Here is a 25,141-nt window from a genome sequence, read left to right on the forward strand (position 1 = left end):
TGTCTAGTGGTTTCTACCCCCCTTGGGGGCAGATTGGCCTCATAAAAATAGGCCAAAATGGCCTAAATATAATTTGCTCCCTATGGGAGCGACCCTTGCCTAAGGGGTCGCTCCCCACACCTAAAACACAAAACAAAATAAAAAACTAAGAAAAAAAAAGTATCCCTGGCATCTAGAGGGGGGGGGGCAGAAAAGGCCTTTAAAAAAAATGCCCCCCTGGGAGCGACCCTTGCCCAAGGGGTCGCTCCCATATATCACTTTAAAAAAAAAAAAAAAAAAAAAAAAAAACATCCCTGGTGTCTAGTGGGGTTTCAAAAGCCGGATTGCAAGCAATCCGGCTTTTGAAACCCTGGGAGAGACTTCAAAGGGAAGGAAACACATTTCCTTCCCTTTGAAGCCTCTCCTTGCCTCCCCCACGTGATCGAAAGAGAAATGCTGAGCATTTCTCTTTCGATCGCGCTGGAAGTAGAGCTTCCAGCCCGATGGGGGAGGCTCTGTGACTGATGTCACAGGGGGGTGGGTGGGTATCGGGGGTTGAAGGGGAAGGGATTCCCCTTTCAGCCCTGACCTGGGGGGGTTAGGGGCCGGCCCTCGGGGGGAGCGCTAGCGCTTCCCCCGAGGGCCGGTAGCAGGACGTAATGGTTACGTCCATAGCACCACACGGGCGCTGCCATGGACGTAACCATTACGTCCATGGCGGGGAAGGGGTTAAAGATTAAACTGCATCAGCAATTCAGTCCATGTTTACATTTAACGTTTAACTTGATCTTGTTTTCCCCCCAGAGTAATTGCCTTTTCCAGAAGTCTTTTTGTATTTTTGTTCCTGCAGCATATGACTCTTGTTAAGTACATACCATCAACTGAGTCGCCTCTAACTGCCTGGGTAAGTCCAGGTTGTCAGTGGGGGTTGATGATAGGCCACACTAGAGAACTCTGGAGTTAAGGCTAAAGGCACGGTGTGTTTCTCACAATATGTGCCAGTGGTTTATAAAGGTATTCAGGCTACATGGTCATCAAATCTTTGGCACCCCTGCAGAATGAACAGAGCAATGGTTACCTCTATGCCAACTGTTATGGGAAAGTGTGTGTAGGAGTTACATACAACAGTTAAACTACGGACAACATCAAAGTAAAAGGAAGCTGTTTACAGGTGAGAGGAGCGTGAGACCGAGAAGGCATTGCAAAGGGGAGGTGACACGAGAAAGTACAAGCAAAACACATAATGAAATGTCAGTGGTAAAGAGAAAGGATAAAGCGGGTTACGCAAATTGAGGATTTCAGAAAGATGTGGGGAGAAAAGAACAAAAGTGTAACTCCAAGAATTTAGAGGAAGATGGTGTGAACGGGAGAAAAGGAGTGATTTAGACACTCTAAAGAAGAATATTACCTTTTCCACAGACCTTAGTAATGTTTAATATTTTAAAACACAAACATTTTCAGTTCTAAAGTATTCACAATAAAATAATTTTAACTCATTATATGATACTGTTAACGAGCCCTGACAAAGCCAAGAGGTCTGGCTTGCTTTATGTGCATGTTGGTTGTTGTGTGATATGTCAGACTGCAATAACAGAAACCTCAGCGAGGCACCTAAATACTGGTCAGGTGACATGCCGTGTGAAGCACAGGATTCTAGTTCACGTTTTAAGCCTCATCCTTAATTAGATAGGTCACATCTCTGGGAACGGATTCATAGTTACGTGTCTTTGGTCATGCCACTCTTATTGATATCTCCCTCAAAATCTTTTTCATCCCACTTAAAACACTGGCATAATCAGAGAGAGCAATGGAGAAAAATTATGTCAAACAGGCTACAGCGAGATTTGGTGATGCAAGTAGCAGACATGCACCTTTTTAAAATGCAGGTTCTACTGTCTACTGCTCTGAAAGGAAGAGGAATCAAACCTGAGTAGAAACTATGCACTGTTTGAAAGGGCTAGATGTTACCTACTCCTGGTTGGCTAAAACAGGCCAAAGTTTAGAGTAGGGGTCCTGTCTTCACCCCACCTAATACTTATGCTTGGTTCCCAGAGACCATTACTTTTTCAAGTTTTACATGAGAAGCTGAGAGAGAGTAGCTTATATAATCTATATTAATATGAAATGCTTATGAATTAATGTGTGATAATGCTGCATAGAAACTGTAATAGTAATTTTGCTTAAACGTGCACTTGAACGGGGAGTGGCCGCCTATGTATATGTAGATTAATAATGATGACCAAAATGTTTATGTATCCTTATGTTGACTAAGTTTTACTATTTAGCAATAATTGTGTTATTGAATTTGTGCTGAAACCCTCATAGGCCTTAAGTTAGAATGAGCAGAAGTTTAGCTGCTTGGCTCTCATATTAAATGCATTTTTCCTATCTTGCAGTGTGCTGACTCACAAAAGGACATGACCTTTGCTTTTCTCCAAACTAGAAGACTAATGTAACCATGCTAGAGCCGTTCCCATGAATTTTTCATTGCTTGTAGAATAATGTTAAAACAAAATGAAACAGTGTAGATTAATGTAATATACAAGGTCATTCAAACCGGTGAAGACAATAGAGCTACTGACCAAAAGTTGGGCAAAGAATTACAGAAGGATCATACCGGACGTGCCACCTCTGAAGACATCGAATAGGAGAACCAATCAAAGACTTGCAAAATAATATGGGGTGAAAAGATGGGTGACCTAATGTGTTTCCCGATAGGTTAAAGATAGTGGGGTATAACAAATGTCCAATAGAATTTTGGGGGAATGTACAACGAAAAAGGGATAAAAACCCATGACACGGGGAGCCATTTAGGTGGGTTAGGGAATGCTATTGATTTTTATCCAGAAACTCTGTCACTCTGGTGACTTGTTGCTTTACTTAAAACCATCCTCGCCCTAGATTTGTCCATACTTTACCTCCTTATGAGGGAAGTGCCCATTTTTGCCCGGAGCGGAGTCCTGACTGATGGCGATTTGACTGATGTCCTGAAGACGAAGAATGAACCTGTGCGCTGACCTAAACTTTGGAGGGTAATTATGACAATGCATATGTGATTTGTCTGTTTGCTTTTCCTTTCTAGGTACCAACTGCTTACTTTTGACAGAGACCATAGTTAGATGTTTTCCAAATTGGTGTTCTAAATTGTTTTGCATGAAGCCCAACATGCCAATGCTAATCAGTGGTTAGGACAGGTGTTCACTAAACTGACGCAAAATAGACAAACGACCGAAGTTATGCTTTGTTGAACTGACGTGTTATTGACACTCTACTAAATTGATCTATGTTCACGTCGTGTTATGTTTTGATATTTGTGATTCTCGCCTTAATGAAATCTTACCAAAGTTGCCATATCGTGACTATGCTATTATGTTTCTTGGTTTTGAGATTAACGCATCTGCTCTTAGATTTGTAATCAATAAGAAATAAAAACTCATAAAATTCTTCTAAACTGGTGTGGTTATTCATGGCTGTAAGGTCATGGTAGAATCTTATATTGATTAATAACTTTGACTAAAGTGAAATGTATTGTCGTGATAAATATTGATGACATTATAGACGTATTGATTGACATATTGATTAGCTATCTCGTCCTAAGGTGTCTCTCAACTGGGTCAAAAGATTCATTGGCCTAAAACGAGTCCTGATGTGTAATAAATTATCATAGAGGGACACGTTAAAGCCATACAACTGCCCTTCTAGAATTTCCTCCAATATAAATTCCACCTTCATTACTAGTGGGGAATAACATTTCAGGGTAAAAAAAGAATGTGGTTAAAGTAAATGTATTTTGCTTCCATTGTTTATAGACTAGCAGCAGGAGGAGCAGTTGACTCATTTTCAAAAGGCCTCAAGGTCAGCAAAGGCGCAAAGACAAGTTCGCTCAGTGCACCCATTGAGCTAATTAAAGGCTTTAATTGGAGGTGAGAAAGGGTGGGCAGGGAGGCAGGGAAGGAGGATGCACGTATGCTGGGGACAACCAGTAGCAGTGAACAGGGAAGGGACCAAACAAGGGAGTGCTTGAAAAGCTAACACAAAAAGCAGGAATTCACTATCCCAGAGAACCTATGGGCTGCTGAGAAGTGGCAGTAAAAGTACTGCGCCTCTGCTGAGAAGTGACGGTACTGTCCTTTTCAAATGTAAGAAGTGTATGTACTCAAAATTAGTGTACCTGTCCATTTAAAACACTGTGCATGAAGGAAGAAAATGGCAGAAAGACTGAGCTGCAGCCCCTAAAAAGCAATGGAAAAGCCAGTAAGTCTTGTCTTGCTGACCTACTGGATTTGTCAATGCTTTTTACATGCCATTCTGTAGACACATGAATGCACGTGCCTATGAAATGTCACAGGCGCCATTTTCTTTTGACGGATGCCACTTAGATCTGTGAACAAAAATAATATGCAATTTTATTACGCAAAAACGCTTTTAAGAACACATAGATAGGCATCAAAACAATACAGTTAAAAAACGCCCATAACAATCACCACAAGGGTTGCAACAGAAGAGCGGATGGGGGTAGAGTTGAGGGCAGAAGCAAAGGTAATGGATGGGTACGGGACGAAGCAAAGGAGGCACCTGACAGTGCTGTTTAGAAGGTGAAGCAGCACAGTAGCACATGCAGCTTCCAGCCCTCTGAAGTAATGCATCGCTTATGGTGTTTTACAATAGGATTTTTAAGTAGAGGTGTTCTACATTCTGTATGGAATTTCATGTTTTGATTGCGAGTCACTAGCTTCCTGGTGCCATTACATTAGACTACAATAAAACAACTTTCCTTCAAGTACTAGTGTGTGCCGAAATGTATTGAGAAATACACATTTACAAATTTTGCGACGATTTTGACGGACCCTCAGATGACTACTCGGTAGATTCCAATGATCTCTGGAATTTCAACATTATCAGCTTTCTTCGTGGACAACAAAAAGCGGTACGCAGTGCTTTAAATGGGCCGGTACTGTCCGGTACTCAGAACCGGCACTTTTTTATTTTGAGAGGGAGAGTACCGGCACATCTCAAGATAAACGTAATACTTTTATTTGGAGAGTACCGGCACTTCTCAGTAACAAGCAGGTACTCTGGCACAGAGTACCTGCACTTTAATTTTTCCATTTCAAGCACTGGCGGTAAGCGAAAAAAAGGTTGATTTGTGCAAAAGTAACGCACATGACTACGCTGCTGTGTTTGTAGTGCTTTGCAGCGTGGTTTCATCAAGACTGTACCAGACAGAGGAAAGCAGACTTCAAATTTTGTCCGTTGTGTACAGCACGAGTTTTTGAGCTGACACATTGCGACTAACATGACTACGTGTCTGTGTTTGTGGTGCTTTACAGTGCGGTGTCATTGAAACTGAGCCGGGAGGATGTCAGCGAACCTCATATTGTGTCTGCTGAGTGCAGCGTGGGCGGGCCCTACCTCGCGGTCAGCCTGAAGTCCTCCCATGGTTCACTGTTCTTTCACTGAGTGCATAACTATGGCTGCACACCCTGCAGTTTCGTTGAGGAGCGCTAGGTCATTAACGCGCCCACTATGCCCGGCGTTACTTCTTCGACCACATTGGATTGGGCATTTCTGTGATGCACACACATTCAAAAGCCCATTATTTTTGTAATGTGCACATATTTCACAGCACCATTATTTCTGTGATGTGCACACAGCTTGGTGAGCACACATTTCCAAGTTGCATTTTTTCTGTGACATTTCAAAGGACACACATTTCAAACTGCAGTATTTCTGTGATGCACACACACTTCAAAGCGCCATTATTTCTGTGATGCGCACAAATTTTGGAGCGCAGATTTCAAAGTGTAGAATTTCTGTGACGCGAATACATTTCAAAGCACCATTATTTCTCTGATCTCACACATTTCGAAGCGCACACTTTTCAAATCCTGGTCACCCATAACACTCCCTCACTATACTTTCCATAATAGACATACAAAAAAAGGAAAGAAAAATACTGTGACACGCACACATAGCAATAAGTGTATGCAGCAGATATTATTTCCGTGACAAACACTTTTGTGCATCATTACAAGAAATAAGCGTGCTTCAAACCTGCAAGGTATTCGGTGATGCACACTGGTAAACGATACGAAGTGTCACAGTTAGAGCGATATCACGGACACGCACCATATTTTTGTCAGGTAGTTCTGTAGTCAAACGTGTGATTATTTGAAGTGTCTGTCAGCGTCATTATAAATAGTTTTGTATATAGGTTGTAAAACTGACAGACAATATGGAGAATGTAAATTCACCTCCACCATTCTTAAAAGTGCCTAGTGATCCTCCTATCAGATAGAAGGACATGGTTTCAAGCATTTACAAAATATTTGGGTGCCATTGGGGGTGACAAGTGGTGTCCTGAAAGATAAACGTTTGTGCTAGAGCACAACTTAGATTTTCAAGCGCAAGCCATTTATGAGCACTTGACCCAATTACAGGAATAAAGTGATGAAGAAGAGGAATTATGTGAATATTAAAGGCAGTGAAGAAATTGGAAAAGCAGTTTGATATTCAACCAAGTTTAATAGTAAATAGACATACGTTTTTCAAGTGTGAACAGCACCAGAAGAGTCGACTCGTGTATGTAGCTGCTCTGTGTAAATTTTTGCTGCAGACTGAATTTCGAGAATTCACTACACAACTGATTAGAGAGCAGATAGTTGTTAGGATATTGGGACAAAAAAGTTCAGGGAAGGCTTCTGACACTAAAGAACCTGTCTCTTACGGAGACTATTGATATCGTGAACAGTATAGAAATATCACACAAGGCATCAAAAAAGTTAATTACAAAAGAGAATGCAGGGATGCATTGTAGGAAAGTACTATCTTGCCTGGCATGTTACCCCCATTTTTTACTGTATATATGTTGTTTTAGTTGTATGTGTCACTGGGACCCTGCCAGCCAGGGCCCCAGTGCTCATAAGTGTGCCTGAATGTGTTACCTGTGTTATGACTAACTGTCTCACTGAGGCTCTGCTATTCAGAACCTCAGTGGTTATGCTCTCTCATTTCTTTCAAATTGTCACTAACATACTAGTGACCAATTTTTACCAATTTACATTGGCATACTGGAACACCCTTATAATTCCCTAGTATATGGTACTGAGGTACCCAGGGTATTGGGGTTCCAGGAGATCCCTATGGGCTGCAGCATTTCTTTTGCCACCCATAGGGAGCTCTGACAATTCTTACACAGGCCTGCCACTGCAGCCTGAGTGAAATAACGTCCATGTTATTTCACAGCCATTTTACACTGCACTTAAGTAACTTATAAGTCACCTATATGTCTAACCTTTACCTGGTAAAGGTTGGGTGCTAAGTTACTTAGTGTGTGGGCACCCTGGCACTAGCCAAGGTGCCCCCACATTGTTCAGGGCCAATTCCCCGGACTTTGTGAGTGCGGGGACACCATTACACGTGTGCACTACATATAGGTCACTACCTATGTGTAGCTTCACAATGGTAACTCCGAATATGGCCATGTAACATGTCTATGATCATGGAATTGCCCCCTCTATGCCATCCTGGCATAGTTGGCACAATCCCATGATCCCACGGGTCTCTAGCACAGACCCTGGTACTGCAAAAAACTTTCTTGGGGTTTCACTGCAGCTGCTGCCAACCCCTCAGACAGGTTTCTGCCCTCCTGTGGTCCAGCCAGGCTTGGCCCAGGATGGCAGAACAAAGGTCTTCCTCAGAGAGAGGGTGTTACACCCTCTCCCTTTGGAAAATGGTGTTAAGGCAGGGGAGGAGTAGCCTCCCCCAGCCTCTGAAAATGCTTTCATGGGCACACATGGTGCCCATTTCTGCATAAGCCAGTCTACACCGGTTCAGGGACCCCTCAGCCCTGCTCTGGCGCGAAACTGGACAAAGGAAAGGGGAGTGACCACTCCCCTGACCTGCACCTCCCCTGGGAGGTGCCCAGAGCTCCTCCAGTGTGCTCCAGACCTCTGCCATCTTGGAAACAGAGGTGCTGCTGGCACACTGGACTGCTCTGAGTGGCCGGGGCCAGCAGGTGACGTCAGAGACTCCTTCTGATAGGCTCCTTCAGGTGTTGCTAGCCTATCTTCTCTCCTAAGTAGCCAAACCCTCTTTTCTGGCTATTTAGGGTCTCTGCTTTGGGGATTTCCTTAGATAACGAATGCAAGAGCTCATCCGAGTTCCTCTGCATCTCTCTCTTCACCTTCTGCCAAGGAATCGACTGCTGACCGCGCTGGAAGCCTGCAAAACTGCAACAAAGTAGCGAAGACGACTACTGCAACTCTGTAACGCTGATCCTGCCGCCTTCTCGACTGTTTTTCTGGTGGTGCATGCTGTGGGGGTAGTCTGCCTCCTCTCTGCACTAGAAGCTCCGAAGAAATCTCCCGTGGGTCGACGGAATCTTCCCCCTGCTACCGCAGGCACCAAAGAACTGCATTACCGGTCCCCTGGGTATCCTCTCAGCACGACGAGCGAGGTCCCTTGAATCCAGCAACTCTGTCCAAGTGACTCCCACAGTCCAGTGACTCTTCAGTCCAAGTTTGGTGGAGGTAAGTCCTTGCCTCCCCACGCCAGACTGCATTGCTGGGAACTGCGTCTTTTGCAGCTACTCCGGCCTCTCTGCACTTCCGGCAGAAATCCTTTGTGCACAGCCAAGCCTGGGTCCACGGCACTCTAACCTGCATTGCACGACCTTCTAAGTTGTCCTCCGGCGGCGTGGGACTCCTTTGTGCAACTTCGGGTGAGCACCGTTTCACTCCTCTTCATAGTGCCTGTTCCGGCACTTCTGCGGGTGCTGCCTGCTTCTGAGAGGGCTCCTTGTCTTGCTGGACGCCCCCTCTGTCCCCTGAAGCAAATGGCGACATCCTGGTCCCTCCTGGGCCACGGCAGCATCCAAAAACCCTAACCGCAAGACTTGCAGCTAGCAAGGCTTGTTTGCGGTCTTTCTTCAGGAAAACACTTCTGCACGACTCTTCACGACGTGGGACATCCATCCTCCAAAGGGGAAGTTTCTAGCCCTTGTCGTTCCTGCAGAATCCTCAGCTTCTACGTCCTAGTAGCAGCTTCTTTGCACCCACAGCTGGCATTTCCTGGGCATCTGCCCACTCTTGACTTGCTTGTAACTTTTGGACTTGGTCCCCTTGTTCCACAGGTACTCTCGTCTGGAAATCCATCGTTGTTGCATTGCTGGTGTTGGTCTTTCCTGCAGAATTCCCCTATCACGACTTCTGTGCTCTTTGGGGAACTTTAGTGCACTTTGCACTCACTTTTCAGGGTCTTGGGGTGGGCTATTTTTCTAACCCTCACTGTTTTCTTACAGTCCCAGCGACCCTCTACAAGGTCACATAGGTTTGGGGTCCATTCGTGGTTCGCATTCCACTTTTGGAGTATATGGGTTATGTTGCCCCTATCCCTATGTGTCCCCATTGCATCCTATTGTAACTATACATTGTTTGCACTGTTTTCTAATACTATACTGCATATTTTTGGTATTGTGTACATATATCTTGTGTATATTTGCTATCCTCATACTGAGGGTACTCACTGAGATACTTTTGGCATATTGTCATAAAAATAAAGTACCTTTATTTTTAGTATATCTGTGTATTGTGTTTTCTTATGATATTGTGCATATTACACTAGTGGTACTGTAGGAGCTTCACACGTCTCCTAGTTCAGCCTAAGCTGCTCTGCTAAGCTACCATTATCTATCAGCCTAAGCTGCTAGACACCCTATACACTAATAAGGGATAACTGGGCCTGGTGCAAGGGGTAAGTACCCCTTGGTACTCACTACAAGCCAGTCCAGCCTCCTACATGCATACGTTCACAGAGAATATTAAAATGAGCTATCACAAGAAGAAACATGAAATAATGGACAAAAACTCATTAAAAAAAAAAAAAGAATATTTGCTTTAGATGTGGGTACCTCAGTCACACACCTATGGGTCGACCTTGTAGAAATGCTACATGTAAAAGTTGTGGTGAAGTCAGACATTTAATGAAAGTATGCCAAAGCAGGAAAAACAGAGTGAATGCCATTATCCATAAAAGCAAAGATGAGAATGGTACTGAAAGGTTGGAAGTGGTCAAAAGAATGGAAGATGTAGTCTTGGTAGTTGCAGAATATGAACAAGAATGTGTGGATCCACACATTCTGAAATTTGTGTTGATGGAAAAATGCTCAATATATTGGCAGATTCTGGGACAAAGATGACATTAATTACAGAAGATCTTTATGTGAAAACCAGGGAGAAAAAGAGTGCTTCTCCTACCAGACAAGTGTCCTGTATCTTATTAAGGGGGTGTGGGGGGGGCGAAATCGATAAGAAGGGATATTTTTAAACCATGCTGCAGTTCAAAAGGAAACCCTTTTAGGGAAAGTGTATGTAGGTAAGATGGATTGAATATATTAGGATGGTATCATTAAGGATTGTTTGGCATGACACTTCACCTGGGAAAAAGGTACAGGTGCCATTGATAAGTGAAGAAAATCAAATCGATGCGCAGTGGGGTTCACATGATCAAACTATCGATAGTAAATAGTATTACAGATTTATGAGTATTTTCAAGGAAGGTTTAGGGAAAATCAAGAGGTTTCAAACACAAAATATGTGTACAGGATGGAGTGACTCCTGTAAAACACAAGTTAAGGAATGTTCCTTTCGGAATTAGGAAAGTGTTAGCGGAAATGTTTAAAAAGATTTCACTAGATGGTGTAATCGGACCTGTAGAGTCTTCTTTCTTGTTGTCTCCGTTAGTTATTGCAAAAAAGACAAGCATTTGCAATGCAATGGGTCTCGCGTACACTGGAGTTAAAGCTATTAGCATTGTAAACTCCTAACCGGACTTTTCTTGCAACATAAACTGAAAAGTAAAACAGTTTCACATAAGCAAGCCGACAGCCGCCATGAGCGCAAAGCAAACACACAAAAGGGAACAGAAGTTTGCTCGCAGTGAAGCGTATTGGCAAAAGTGCAGTTATCCATGTAACTAGAAAAAGTTCAAATATCCATGTAACAGGGTCGCTGTCAGGCAAAGCGCTCTACTACTGCCTAGCAAGATTGCGCTGCCTACAATATAAAGAGAAAAAATAGTGCAGAAAGCATAAGGAAAACATGGAGCCTCGCATGTTTTCAGTAGTTGGCCAGTGCGCTTGAGGCGGGCTAAACACTGGAAAAGGCATGACATATGCTTGCCTTTCACTAATTAAATCAAGCTAATTTTAAAGGGCAAGCCCAAGAACCAATCAAACTGATGGTCTTGACATGGGCGGCTTTTAAGCCCAGAGAGATTACATCTGGGACGTAGCGCTTTGCACTCAACCCTAAAGAATGGTGAGTTACAAATTTGTGTTGATCTGAGAAGTTTGAATATGGTAATTTGGGTGAATACTCATCCTTTGCGACATATAGATGATATTCTGAGCACTTTTGCAGTATCAAAGATGTTTAGTAAAATCAATTTATCATCTGCATATCACCAGGTTGAATTAGATCCATCATGAAGATATCTTACTGCTTTTGTATCACCAGCGGGTACATTTCAGTTTAAGAGAATGCCTTTTGGGCTGGCTTCAGACGCTTCGGTTTTTCAATGCATAATAAAGTCAGTTTTGAGTGGTATATCAAAGGGGTTGTTACTTTTAAGGCCACATATTGGTTGCTGCAAATAATTAACAGGAACATGATGACATTTTACATAAGGTGGTAAAGAGACCTGAACAAGTGGGAATTGTAGCGACCATAAAAAAAATGTTTTTGGTAAAAAACAAGCACGGAATACTTAGGACATATCATATCAGAAAAAGGTTTAGAGCCACAGCCAGGATTGGTGGATCCTATCAAAAATGCTCCTGTTCCCAATAGTAACAAACAGGTTTCATCATTTCCTGGGGCATGTGAATTTTACACTAAATGTATCGAGGATTTTTCAAGCAAGACAGAAAATTTAAGGGAATTACTAAAAAAAACAAAGCTTTTGAATGGTGTGAAAAGTGTGAGGCAGATTTTAAAGCACTGAATACTGAGATTGTATCCGCAAACATGCTGGCTCCTTCTGATCCTGAATCTCAATGTCTAATCAGGGTAGATGCTAGTAATAGTGAAGATGGGGTAATTCTTTCAGTACACCAATGACAAAAAAAAAAAGGTTTGGTTTGACACCCAGAGCATTGCGTGTAAATGAAAAAATGTATTCTGTCATTGCAAAGGAATTACTGGCATGTTTTTGGGCTGTGGAACTTTAAGCGTTTTGTGTTGGGAAAACAATTTATCATGTTGACTTACCATAAACCCTTGGTAAACATTCTGAACGGAGGCGTCATAAAGGATCACACACCTAGAATTGCCAGGCTAAATTGTAAATTACTCCATTACAATTTTGATATTGAGCATATTGCAGGAGGCAAGAACATAAGAGCAGATTACCTGTCATGATCACCTTAACTAATTGACAGTTTGAGTTTTGTGGAGAGAATGACGAAGTTGAGGAATGCCTTATACCTGCAGTTGATGTTTGCAATGAGAGTGGCTCTGACGAAAATGAACAGGTTGAATGCATGAAACCAGATGAAAACTTGAACTTAATTTAAAAATATCTGAGAGAGGGCTGCCCTAAAGAAAAGACACTCCATTCTAGGTTTCAGCCTTATGTAAAAGTGGCGGATGACTTGACATTGGAGAAGGGAAACGTAGTGATGATGGGGGATAAATTTGTGCCTTCAAAACTTTTACACAATAAGATCAATTGAGCTGGTCATGAGGGACATTTAGAACAGATCATTACTAAGAGAAACATATGATCAATATAACGGTGGTCAGGAATGGATGCAGAAATTATTCAATCAGTCAGAGAATGTGTAATATGCTCACCCAGAGATAAGTCATTCAAAGTTGAAGTAACACCTCTGCATCCTTAGAATTGCCAGAAGGTCAGTGGTCAAACAGGCTATAGATGGGCCGTTTAGGGTGTTCTCTTGCAATCTAAGATATGCAGTGTTGGTTGTCGATTATTACAGCAAATTGTGGAAGGTGGAATTTGTTCATGAATCTAACACAAGGTTTGTCATTACTTTTCTCCAAAATAAATATTTCTCAGAGAGGGTTTCCCTAAAGAACTGGTATCGGACAAAGGGGGTTAAGTTCAATTCAAAAGAAATTACAGATTTTTTTACTGAATGCTATATAATTATTTATAAAAGGGTGGCTTTATACCATCCACAAGCAAACAGTTTGGTTGAGAAAATTAAACATACATTAATTGAATCCATACAGTGGGCATTTAGAAACACAATGGACATATGTAAAGCAGTGTATAGCATGTTATTCTCTCATTGCACAAGTTCAAACAGTGTAACAGGCAAAACCCCATTTGAACTCTTAAGGGGCCGGTTGGCAACATGTGTGATGTGTCCACAGTGGTTGAAGGAAAATAAATGTAAAAAACAAAACAAAATAAGAGTATTTTGATAATAAACATGGTGTCAAAGTTCCAGAACAGAAAACTCAGGTAAGTATGAATTCAAGGAGCAACTTGTGCCCAAAAAGGGTTATCTAATTTCAGGGAACCTGCTTTGGTAGAAGGAGTCCAAGGCAATGGTGTCAAGATAAAAGGAAATGAACATTGCATATTTGAGAAAGGTTGTCAATGTGACTGTGTGAAGAGAGTCACAAGATATCAAGAGTAATGAATCATCATGTCAGTCTGGAGGATATCAAGACTATGTCAGAGAGAAAAGAATGATAAGAAAATCAATACATTTTTGTGAGAAACTAGGGCTGATTGCAGAGGCCCCATAACTTTTTGCCCCCATTTTCCACTTTATGCTGGTGTTTTCCTGACTCTGATGGTGCCCTGGGTACTGCTAACCAGTCCCAGGGCCTGTGCTCTGTGTAAAATGGATATGCAAATTAGGCTAATTATAATTGGCTAAGTTAACCTACCTATAAGTCCCTAGTATATGGTAGGGCATGTAGGTTTAGGGACCACAGCATAGGTGGTGCACACCTAGGTGCATTGCTGAGGTGCCCAGTGTCATTTTAAAAGCCAGCCTGCCTTGCTGGCTGCTTTTAAATTAAAGTTATATGCAAATTCGACTTTGGAATTAAAGGTACTTCCAAAGTCTTAAACTACCTTATTTTTACATAGAAGTCACCCCTAAGGTGTGCCCTATGTGCCCCTAGGGCTGGGTGCCATGTAACTATAAGCAGGGACTTTATAGAAATAGATTTATAAGCCCTGGTGAGGTAAAAACAGCCAAATTCGTTTTTCCCTCATTGAAGTAAATGGCCTTCATAGGCTAGAATGGGCAGACTTTATTTTAAATGTTAAAGTCTCCTTAAATGTTGCATACCAAGAATTTGGTATCAAATTAATTGTTGTAATAAATCCTACAACTTCCAGTTGTTGGATTTAATATAACTTGTCCAGGTAAAAAGTTTAGACTTTACCTAAAAAGTTGCCAATTTCAGCTCTGCATTGTTTTTGCTGCTGTGCTCTGATTGGCCAGCCTGCAGCAGCTTCTGCCAGGCTACCTTGATGAGGTGTGAAGTGGCCTGACTTCACACAAAGGAATGTGCTTGGGGGAGAGAATCTCCCCTCAGCAGATGGTGAGGCAGGAAGGGGGAGGGCTGCCAAACTGGTCTTCAAAGGCAGAGAAGGACATTTGCAGCACCCAGCAACACCCCCACATCCTGCAACCCCAGACAATTAGGTGCCCCCTTGATTAGATTAGGAGAGGGCAGGAGAGGGTGTGTTTATGATTTTTAGCCACACCAGTGGGTGGGCTCAGCCAGATGTAACCTCCAAAAATCAGATTCATCCATGTTGGATTTTTAGAGACTGTTGCCTTCTGGGATGGATTTTTGCCACACTTCCCAGGAAGTGGTCATCACACGGAGACGACCCTGTCCCTGATTGGAGAACCAGGGCCCCCCTGCTTTTCACCCAGGAGCAAGGATAAAACTGGCAGACCTGCACCCACACCTCAGATCCCCTCCAGAATTCAACAAGAAAGGAACTAAAGAAGAAGAAGGGCTGCCCTGCTGGACCCCTGGCCTGCACCTGGACCCTGCACTCAGAAGGACTGCACCAGCTGCACACTTGGGCTTCACCACAAGAAGGACTTTGCCTGGCTTCAACTGGTTCAAGGAGGGACTCCCTGTTTGCTACAGGTGAAAAATTGCTAACCAGAGTCCCCTGCACCAACTCCTGAAGAAAGCGACCAGCTGACCACTGTCCAGTGGCCAAAAAGGAGTTTGCGCCAGGTGCATTCTGGGAGTTGAAGTCCGCACCCCCCAAGGACCATCACAGAACTTCTGGACCCTTGGGGTGAGCTGTGGACCCCAAAAGAACATCTGGGTGAAGCCCCAGAAGTTTGGAAAAGATTTGACAATTTTTGGAAAAAAGCTCCAGAGAGGGACCGACCCGCCGCGGAAATTCTAGCCGGCTTGCCTCAACCGCGACTCGGCCTGACTTCGTGGTTCGTCCCGGTAAAGAAAAACATCCAAAAAAGAGACTAAGTCCGAACGTAAAAAGTTGACCGGGACCTCCCAGCCATCGTATCCGAGAAGGGCTCCATGGACGTCGGATCAAGATCCAGGTTTACCCCGGTCGAAGGATTTTCATCTCGAAAAAACGACTAAGTCCGAAGGTAAAAATCACCACCGAGGAAACCGACTTCGCGTATCCGGACAAGGGCTCCAGGAGGTCGGATTCAACTGGCAGGTTCGTCCCGGTGAAGAAAAACTTCAAAATAAAGACTAAGTCAGAAGGTAACTTTTTAACCGAGGCCTCCCGCGACTTGTAGGCGAGCAGGGCTCCATTGCGGTCGGCCTGAAAGTTTGACTTTGCCCCGGTCCTGGTGCAACCAGATGACCCGATTGGCGCTTTTTGTTTCTAAGCGCTAGAAAATAATAATACTTTAAAAATTCATATCTCCGGTTCCCCTGAACCGATTTTAATCGTTTTTGTGTCATTTTAAAGATAAAAATATAAGCTATTTTTATAAATTGGTTTTGGATTTTTAAACTGTTTCCTGTGTTTTATTTAATTACTGTTTTGTGATATTTGAATGCTTTACACTTTGTCTCCTAAGTTAAGCCTTGACGCTCGATGCCAAGCTACCAAGGGTAGAGCTGGGATTAATTTACTGAGACCTAACTGTACTTATGTGGAGGTTTGTGGCTTGTTGCTAGGTGTAGGTACCTACCTGCCCTACCAATAACCCATTTTCCAACATAATTGGAAGCAGCGACGGGATCCTGTACTTGTGTTCAATATCACGTTACAGTTTTAGATAAAACAAATTAAAAATCCTTTAAATTGTCCTAGTGCAAAAATTGTTTTTAATTTTTAATTTTAATTTTTTTTAATTAATTTGGATTAATTTCAATTATTGAATTTTTGTAATTTTTCTAAATTCTTGTTACCAATTTTTGCAAAAAGTTTTTGTTGACACAAAACTAGGGAACCATGGAGCTTGATCTGGCTAGCCTACCCACACTGACAGTAGTCCAGCTTAGGGGGTTGTGTGTTGAAAGAGGGTTGCCTGCAACCACTGATCTCAGGAAGCAAATCCTGATCACATCCCTGACAGCATGGGCTGAGGCCCAAGAGGTAGAGTCAGAAGAAGCTCCAGAGGAGGGAGAAAGAAGGGAGGATGCAAGCTCTAACCACTCAGGGGAGGGAAGGCATCTGAGCCCAAGTGAGGATGAGGAAGAACGGTCCTCAGTAAATACAGTCACTAGGGGCAGATCCAAAGCTAGTGGTGGGAAGGGGGTCCTTTCAGGAGGAGAGAACCCATCCATCAGAGAAAGAGAGCTGGAGGCCCAGCTAGCATACATAGCTTTGGAAGCAGAGAAGCTGGCCCTAGAAAAGAAAAAGTGGGCATACAAAGAGAAAAGAGATGGAGGCAGCGATAAAGAAGCTGAGGTGTCCATGGGTGGGGGAGTTTGCCCCAGATTACCCAAGGGGGTGGTTCCTGCTTATGTAGAGGGGGATGACATAGATAAGTGGCTGGGGGCCTTTGAGAGGGCACTCCAAATGAGAAGGGTTAGGCCTCAATACTGGGGTTCCCTTTTGTGGGAGTTGGTCCCCAACTCAGGGAGGGATAGGCTTCTGACCTTAAGGGGGGAGGAGGCAGATTCATACCCTAGTATGAAGAGGTGCTTAGCCAAGAAGTTTGGTCTGACCCCAGAGCAATATAGAATGAAGTTCAGGGACACCTAGAAGGTCAGTACCCAGTCTTGGGTTGACTTTGTGGACATTTCACTAAAGGCACTAGAGGGCTGGATTATTGGCAACAAAGTAAATACTTATGAGGGGTTATACAATTTGATCATGAGAGAGCACATCTTGACCAATTGTATCCAAGAAAGGTTACGCCAGCATCTAGTGGACTCTAAGCAGACCAACCCTAGAGAGCTAGGGGAGGCAGCTGATAAGTGGTTGAGAACCAGGGTGGTTGTCAAGTCCCAGGGGGGAGACTCCAAGAAGGGGGGGATAGGTCCCCAAAAACCTAAGGAGGGAGGTGGTAAGCCCACCACAGAGACTCCCTCTGTACCCCAGAACCCTAAGAGAGAGGAGAGTAAATCCCACTCCCACTCTGACAAGCAGAGACAGGGAGACCCAGGGTTAAAAAAACTCTTGGTCAGTAGGGCTTGCTTTGACTGTCAGCAGACAGGTCACTTCAGAGGAGATGCAGCCTGTCCAAGGAAGGTGGTTAGCACTGGGCTGTCCAGTGTAGCCATAGAGGAGGATTCCTCAGATGATGAAGTCCTCCTAGCATTGTGCTGGGAGACAGGACCAGATGGTAAGCTGGTGATCCCTGAGGGTGGGAGTAGGCACTTCCACCACATTCAAGTGAATGGGATCCCTACCACTGGCCTGAGAGACACCTGTGCCAGTCACACTATAGTGAGTGACCGGTTAGTGACTCCAGACATGTATGTCCCAGGAAAGACAAAGAAAGTCAGGATAGCCACAGGGGAGGTCAGCTCCAAACCTGTAGCCATAGTGCCCCTAGAGAGGGAGGGTATCCTTGACTGGATTAGGGTGGTAGTCAGTGCTGACCTTCCCCTAGATTGTATCCTGGGCAATGACCTTCCAGAGGTTATTAGTTTGGTTTATTGAGAAGGGGAAGATGTATAGCAAAGCATTGCTTATACTGTTTTACAATAGAATGTTTAAGCAGAGGTGTTCTACATTCTTTATGGAATGTCATGTTTTGAGCAGGGGTCAGTTGCTTTCTGGTGCTTTTACATTAGACTATAATAAAGCAACTCTTCTTCAAGTATTGGTGAGTAATTTATTGTGAAAGACAACTTTACACTTTCCCAAAAAAAAGTAATTATTAAAAAATAAAAAGAGCCAAAGAGGTTGAAGGAGGCAAAGCTAGAGTGGGAAAGTATTTGTGGGCGTAATCAGCACACACCAGAGAGAGCACAAAATGAAGCACTTTTATTTGGACTGCTTAATAAAAAAAGAAGAAAGCAGTTCTCTAAAAGCGAGCAGTAGAATCCTACAAGTCAGCCAGTCAAAAGGATGATAAAAATGACTTGCTCCAGAGGAGGGACAAACACAAGAGGAAAGCAAATTATCTAATAAAAAGCAAGCAAATGAGAGTGGCACTAAAGCCATCCAGCGGTAAGCAATAGACGGTCTTCAAAGCCCACAGTAAGTTTTTGGAATGTTAAAAAAAAAAAAAAAAAAAAAAAGGAAGAAGAAGATGATGATAAGAGGCTTAACGCTTAACAGACTTTAGCAATAGGGCACAATTAATGTCCCCTATAGTAGGCAGATGCCTCTTTTCCAAATGGCCTGAGGCCAGCAGAGGCGAAAAGACAAGCTTTCTCTTAGTAGCCAGAAGCTAGTGAAAGGCCTGCATTACAGGTCAAAATGACTACTCAGGGCATGGAGAAGCAGCAAAGGAGAGGGGTAGAGGTAGGTGAGCAGACGGTTTTTCACCAGCTCTCCTGGAAGATTTGTGCACATTTGGCTTATGTCTCTTATGTCATCTTTTAGAAGAGTTCGACTGAGAACAGGGAAAGGCAATTTTTAGGTGCTTTAATGCTCAGCTAGTTAGCAGCTGTTATTAGTAAGCAATGTAATTAATAAGTATGATGCTAGTTTTAAAAAGTATGTTTTATTTCTCTTCATAGTGACTCTACTGTGTTCCTATTTTGATGAAAGCAATCATGCCGCCCGCTAAATTGATGGAAAATTGTAGTTCTTCTTCTATTTGTGTAAAATGTCCCATTTTTTGATTCTCAAGATCTGGTCACCCTATTGGGGGGGGGGGGGGAAACGGTGGAGTCAATTTTGCCTACGGAAGCACAAAGGCGATTTCGTAACAGAAAGCAAAACAGATGAGTATTTTGCCTATTTGTTCGTACTGAAGGGGATTATACTGCAAGAGAAATTGTTTCGCACCCGAAAAGGAAGCTTGACATATCGACATCAGACAGCACTGCAAGGTTTTATTTTGAATCTATCCAATGATAATGCGAAATTTCTTAGCTCCGTGTCCTTACTAGAATTGAAACTTTCCTTCACGATAGCTAGGAAATTACACATTCTATATCAGGACCGGAGGGGAGGATTATGCAAGTTCAAAGCTTACTCACCACCAAGGAGGCTGCCTCGTGTATCGGTTCAAAATAGAACTTCTTAAAAGTAGATTCAGAAGACCAATCTGCCGCATTCATGATGTCCTCCAACCTGCCACCCACTTGGATGGCTTTGGAGGCCATGGCACCTCGAGTAGAGTGTGCCGTGAAAACACGTACATTGATACCTGCTTCCGCCAAGATCCATCTGATCCACCTGGCGATTGAAGGGGAGGAAATGGCTTCTTCAAGGATATTAACAGCTGACGCTTTCCAGGAGGACGAAGTTCAGCTGTTACCTCATCGTAAATCTTTAAGCATCGCACCATGCATAGTTTATGGGTGTGAGGAAACCCAGGTTAAGATAGTGACTTGGTATTACTTTTGGTTCTCCTAAAAACAGTGACAGTTACCCCATCCAGAGAGAACACTATCCGAAACGTCTAGGGCTCTGACATCCGACACCCTTTTGCACGAAATAGGACACAAATATATAGCCAGCTTAGCTGACAATTCCTTCCTTGAAAGATATTGATTGTCCTGCCACGAGGATAACGGATGAAGAGCTAGGTTGATGTCCCAGAATTCCGAATACCTGGGTCCGGAGGTCTGGAAAGTCTGATACCCTTAAGAAGTTTACAAACCCAAGGGTGGTTATCGAGATGGGGGTGACCCGCCGAGATGGCCGACCTAAAGGAATTTACTGTACAATAAGATAAACCAGCCCGCTAGTTCCACCAGAAAATTTAGGATATCCGTAATTTGGGCCCCCATGGCATCGGCATGCCTGTCCACACCAGCGAGCCGATCTATTCCATGGGGACCTGAAGCGCTTACCAGTCCCTGGAGCCCAGGCCTGTGCAATGAAGTTCTTAACCTCCGGTGAAAGTCGGCAGTCCTGCCAGTGAGTCCTGAAATCTTCCAGGCCACCAGAGACAGATGGCCTAGAAAGACCAGGGGATAGAAGTGTCCCGCTGGGTCTCGGAGAATTGAGGGGGAGTCCGGAAGACGGATTGGAAAATCGCATGAGAGCTCCAGAAGAGACGGAAACCATGCCTGGGATCTCCACAGAGGGGTTATGAGAACCACCGTCGCCTCCTGACGACATACCTGGTCTGATACTCTCGGGATCAGAAGAAAGGGGGGAAAGGCATATCCCTGGTGTTGTCCCCAGTAACGCATCCACCGCCGCCCCTGGATCCGGGCACCAGCTGAAGTACAGTGGTAGATGGGTGCTCCACCTGGACGCAAAGAGATCCACTGAACAAGGACATCATCGTTCCATGATCGCCTGGAAAATCACCTGATCAGGCTGCCAATCGCTGGAGTCCGACAGGAACCTGGAACTCCAGTCCACTAGAGTGTTCTGGGAACCCGGGAGATACTCTGCCGTGACATAGATCTGATGTTGAGGCAAAAGTGCCAAAAATCCGTCGCCATCTCCGCCAGGGCCTTTGACCGAGTACACCCTAAGTGGTTTATATATTGCACGGCTGACACATTGTCCATCTGAAAAAGAACAACACAGGAGACCCTGTCCGGAATCAGAGACCTGATCGCAAATGAGCCCGCAAGGAGTTCCAGACAATTGATGTGCATATTGTGCTCCTGAGGGGTCCAACGTCCCCCGAACGAGATGTCCCCACATCAAGCTCCCCATCCTTGGCGACTGGTGTCCGACTCCATGACAAGGTCTGGAGAGGCTCTGAAAATGGCCCTGCCATTCCATTCCTCCATGTGGTCTAGCCACTACTGCAACTCCGTTCTCGCCTCTGGGGTGAGAGAGACTAGTTTGGAATACGTTAAACCTCGCCGAAGGTGGTGGGCCTTGTAGTGAAGAGAGCCCGGAAAAATGGCCTAAATCGATGAGGAGAGCAGACCCACCACTCTAGCAAGATGCTGTAGTGAGATCCTGTCTCGCCTCAAGACCTTCCTTAACTCCTTCTTGATCTTGGAGATCTTTGGAATCGGGAGACTGAGAGATGCCGATTGGGAATCTATGAGGAACCCCAGAAAAATCATCAACTGCGAAGGCAGAAGCTCTGATTTCTGTTGGTTGATCACAAATCCCAATTCCTGCTGAAGTGCAATAGTCGTGTTCGCATTGGATATAAGTTGGGACCTGGATTGATCCATCAGAAGGAGATCGTCCAGGTAAACGATGAGATGGATCTCTCGAGAGCGGAGAAACTCCACCACCGGCTTGAGAAGTTTGGTAAAGCACCATGGTGCCAACAACAGTCCGAAGAGGAGAGAGGTGAACTCGAACACCTGACCTTTCCACAGAAATTGTAGAAACCTGCGATGAGGGGGAAAAATCGGGACTGTGAGATATGCGTCCTTGAGGTCCAGACGGACCATCCGATCTCCCTGTGACAGGAGGTCTGGAAGCATGCGAATACCCTCCATTTTGAAAATGTCTGTAGATCATCCATTCGTTGAATGATCGGAGATTGTTTACCGGTCGAAACCTCTTGTCCTTCTTCTCCACCAGGAAAAGAATGCTCACAAAACCTCTGGGATGGAGAGAAGAGTTGCATATGGCTCCTTTGCGAAGGAGTTCCTGAACCTCTGAATCTATTAGAACGGAAACTGCTGTTGAAAAAAATTAAAGGCGTGGGAAGTTTCTCCTGGATCCGAGTTCCCCAAAACTCGATGTGAAAACCAGACACTGCCTGCAACACCCAAGCATTGGCGGTTATGAGCTCCCAATTGCATCTGAAAAAACGTAACCTCCCTCCAATTTTTTGAATGTAAGAAGGGATGATCCTTACCAGAAGGCCCTCCTGGGGCGTTGGGTGCTCCCCGGACGATCCTGTTCATTCTGCCCTTCCCCTTGCCTCTTTTGGGGAAGAAGGTTCCTTGGCGACCGTCTTGCCATCCGTTGTTCCTGTAGGAACCGGGGCCTTGCTGGTACTGGCGGACAGATGAGCGACCCCTGCCTTGTCCGGCCCCTCCAAAAACCTTGCCCGGGATTATCTTCTTAATAGAAGACTGCGCCTTGTCGAGTGCAGAGAAGGTGGCAACAAATTTGCCTAACTGCTTAACAAAAGGATTGCCAAATAAATTGCCCTGGGCAACTGCCCCTGCCTCTGAGGAAGACAATTCCCCCAATTTGGGGTTTACTTTAATGAGCAAGGACAGGCGCCTCTCGGCTGAAATGGCACTATTGGCATTGCCCATGAGACAAACTGCCCTCTGGGCCCACCCAGCTACGACATCCATCGGTAGGGGCGTATTAGACTGCTTGGCACGTTCCGCCAGTTGGATGATCTGTGCCAGTGGTCCCAACACATCAAGGAGTTTGTCCTGGCATGCCCTCCAGGACCGGTTAATACCCTTCTTCACGAAGAAGGTACACATTTTTGGGTCAATATCTGGAGTTGCTGCCACCTTTTCAGGCAAGGTAGGACGTGGACATTCAACCTTCAAGCGAGCCCGTACCTCCTTGTCAAGTGGTTGCCGAATTTTACATACTACGTATTCGGCCACCTTCTGTCACGGCCGCTATTCCGATGAAAGAGGGTGGTAGATCCCCTCAGGTTCAAACATATCAGAGTCTGAGTCCCCCTGATCCTGTGGATCTGGTAAAGAGGCCCTAGGGCGCCAGGATTCATCGTCCTCCACCGAGGAGGAGTCCCCATTTGAGTCTCCTGTGATGCATTTAGGTGACCCCACGTCGAGGCCCAATGTATGGTGAAGCTTTTCACCCATTACGCCGGGAAGAGAACCCTCCCGGAAGGGTATGCGCTTGTGCGCGCCTGCGCTCTTACTGGAGACATCGGCGAGGAGCGCAACGTCTTCAAGGTGCTCTGCGTCGCGCTTGTGCAATTTCTTGGGTGCTGACAAATCAGAAGCCCTACTCTCAGCCCCCGTCGCCCCAAACATGCCTTGCCCTTTGGACACTTGCTCCGCAAGCTGCGCCACGCTCCCCTTAATAGGGGCTAGAGCCTGGGCGATGGCCTGCAAGAGCAATGCATCCACCCCAGGAGGTAGGACACGGTGGGAAGGGCCTTCACCAGGGGACATGATGGGATATGAATAGTGGTCCTGCGTGGACTGCATCACACAACCCAGCGGACAACTGGACAGAATATACACCCAAAATATAATGAGGGTAGCCCCCCCCCCACTTCTGTCACCAAAAAACGGCCAAATGTGCAAGCGAAGTTGCAGAGAAAAAAACGCGCCTGCAGGGTCGCGTCAAAATGTGGCCCAAGGGCGCTCTTCCCGCTCTGGGAAATTATCAGACCGCAAACGCAGTGTAAGTGGGGGGTTGGAGGGGTAATAGGAGCCTGGGCTGGAGAAAGACCCCTAACATGCAGAAAATCCGAGCACAAAGCGACTCGAGCACTGTGAAAACATGCAATTTCAAGACGTGCAGCCTCTAGCGCGCCTGACGCGTCACCGCGCTACGGCAACGCGACCTTAGCAACGCTCGATGCTACAAACAAACACAGTAAAACAAATCGAATGTGCATAAAGCGAGCAATGAGAAAAATACAGTAAAGTTAAAGGCGAAAAGCACTAAAAGGCAATAAGGGCACTTATCTATCACTGTGAGCAGTGAAGAAAGAGGGCATTTATACATTTGGCCGGAACTAGGTCTCATTGGACATTGGTTGCTATAGAAACAGCCTCATGGGACTTGTAGTTGTTATGTGTTTTTCTTATGAACTTTGAACTTGCTATTAAATAAAGAGTGAAGAAAGATCTGCATAATGCTCACCTCCAGTCCTGATACAGACTTTAACTCTTAACCCCAGAAGCTGCCAGCATAGAACCCTCGCATTCATTATTTCTATATTCGTGGAGTCCCCATTAACAGAGTCAAGAACTGTCAAGCCACCGAGGTGACAACATTTCACTGGAGACCTCAAACCACTCACTGTGGAACTCGGCACTTCGGGTGCCTCGCACAATGTCACGATGTCCCTCCTCTCCGGGCACCTGCACTCGCACCAGAATATACTTGAAGGTGCCCTCCGGGTCGATTTCCACCTCCATGAGGGTCTGCAACACATCCGCCATACCGCTGACCGAGATCAAGATGAGTCTTGCCTGGGAATGAACAGCAGCAAACGCAGAGAAAGACACAGGTGCCAAAGCAGCAAGCGAAAATAGAAGTGGGACTACCGCACCCACAAGGAATAAGGCGGCCATTTTTCAAAGGAGTTCCTTCAAAAATAAATCTTGTAAAGGCTGTACAGTTTCGTAATTTCTGATGTAAGCTTTTGAAATATTTTGGTTTCCGCGGGGTGAAATTAGTCTTAATTAATTATCATACACGATGATTATGTAGTTGCTTGTTTAAAATATACCATCATCATTCCTTTATTAAAGTTTACAGGAAACATAAGTAAGGGTATTTTAGCTCCGAGTTCTTTAGAAGAAAAAGTGCCTCGGTGTGATACTCGAAGTCCTCGCTTTCCTATTGACATTACGTGTAGATGAACATTCTTATGTTCGGAATTTAAACGTAAAAATAATAACGTTTATTTCACTCTGTAAGAAATTAATTCATAAAGCAAAAGCCGTAAAATAACTACTTAACCCATCCTCTGATCTGCTCC

At 44.6% G+C, this 25,141-nt stretch overlaps 1 protein-coding gene across 1 annotated transcript in view; it reads right to left on the reverse strand.

Annotated features, from left to right (window-relative positions):
• LOC138292472 (14 kDa phosphohistidine phosphatase-like) overlaps positions 1 to 24,748 on the reverse strand; it is a 194,061-nt gene extending 169,313 nt beyond the window's left edge. Inside the window, exon 1 of the mRNA XM_069231090.1 lies at positions 24,458 to 24,748. Coding sequence (XP_069087191.1) covers positions 24,458 to 24,731 — 274 coding nt within the window. The 5' untranslated portion in view covers positions 24,732 to 24,748. The remainder of the gene's footprint in view (positions 1 to 24,457) is intronic.
• Positions 24,749 to 25,141: the final 393 nt, after the last annotated feature.

This window comes from Pleurodeles waltl, chromosome 4_2 (genome assembly GCF_031143425.1).
Source record: "Pleurodeles waltl isolate 20211129_DDA chromosome 4_2, aPleWal1.hap1.20221129, whole genome shotgun sequence".
Lineage (NCBI taxonomy): Eukaryota > Metazoa > Chordata > Amphibia > Caudata > Salamandridae > Pleurodeles > Pleurodeles waltl.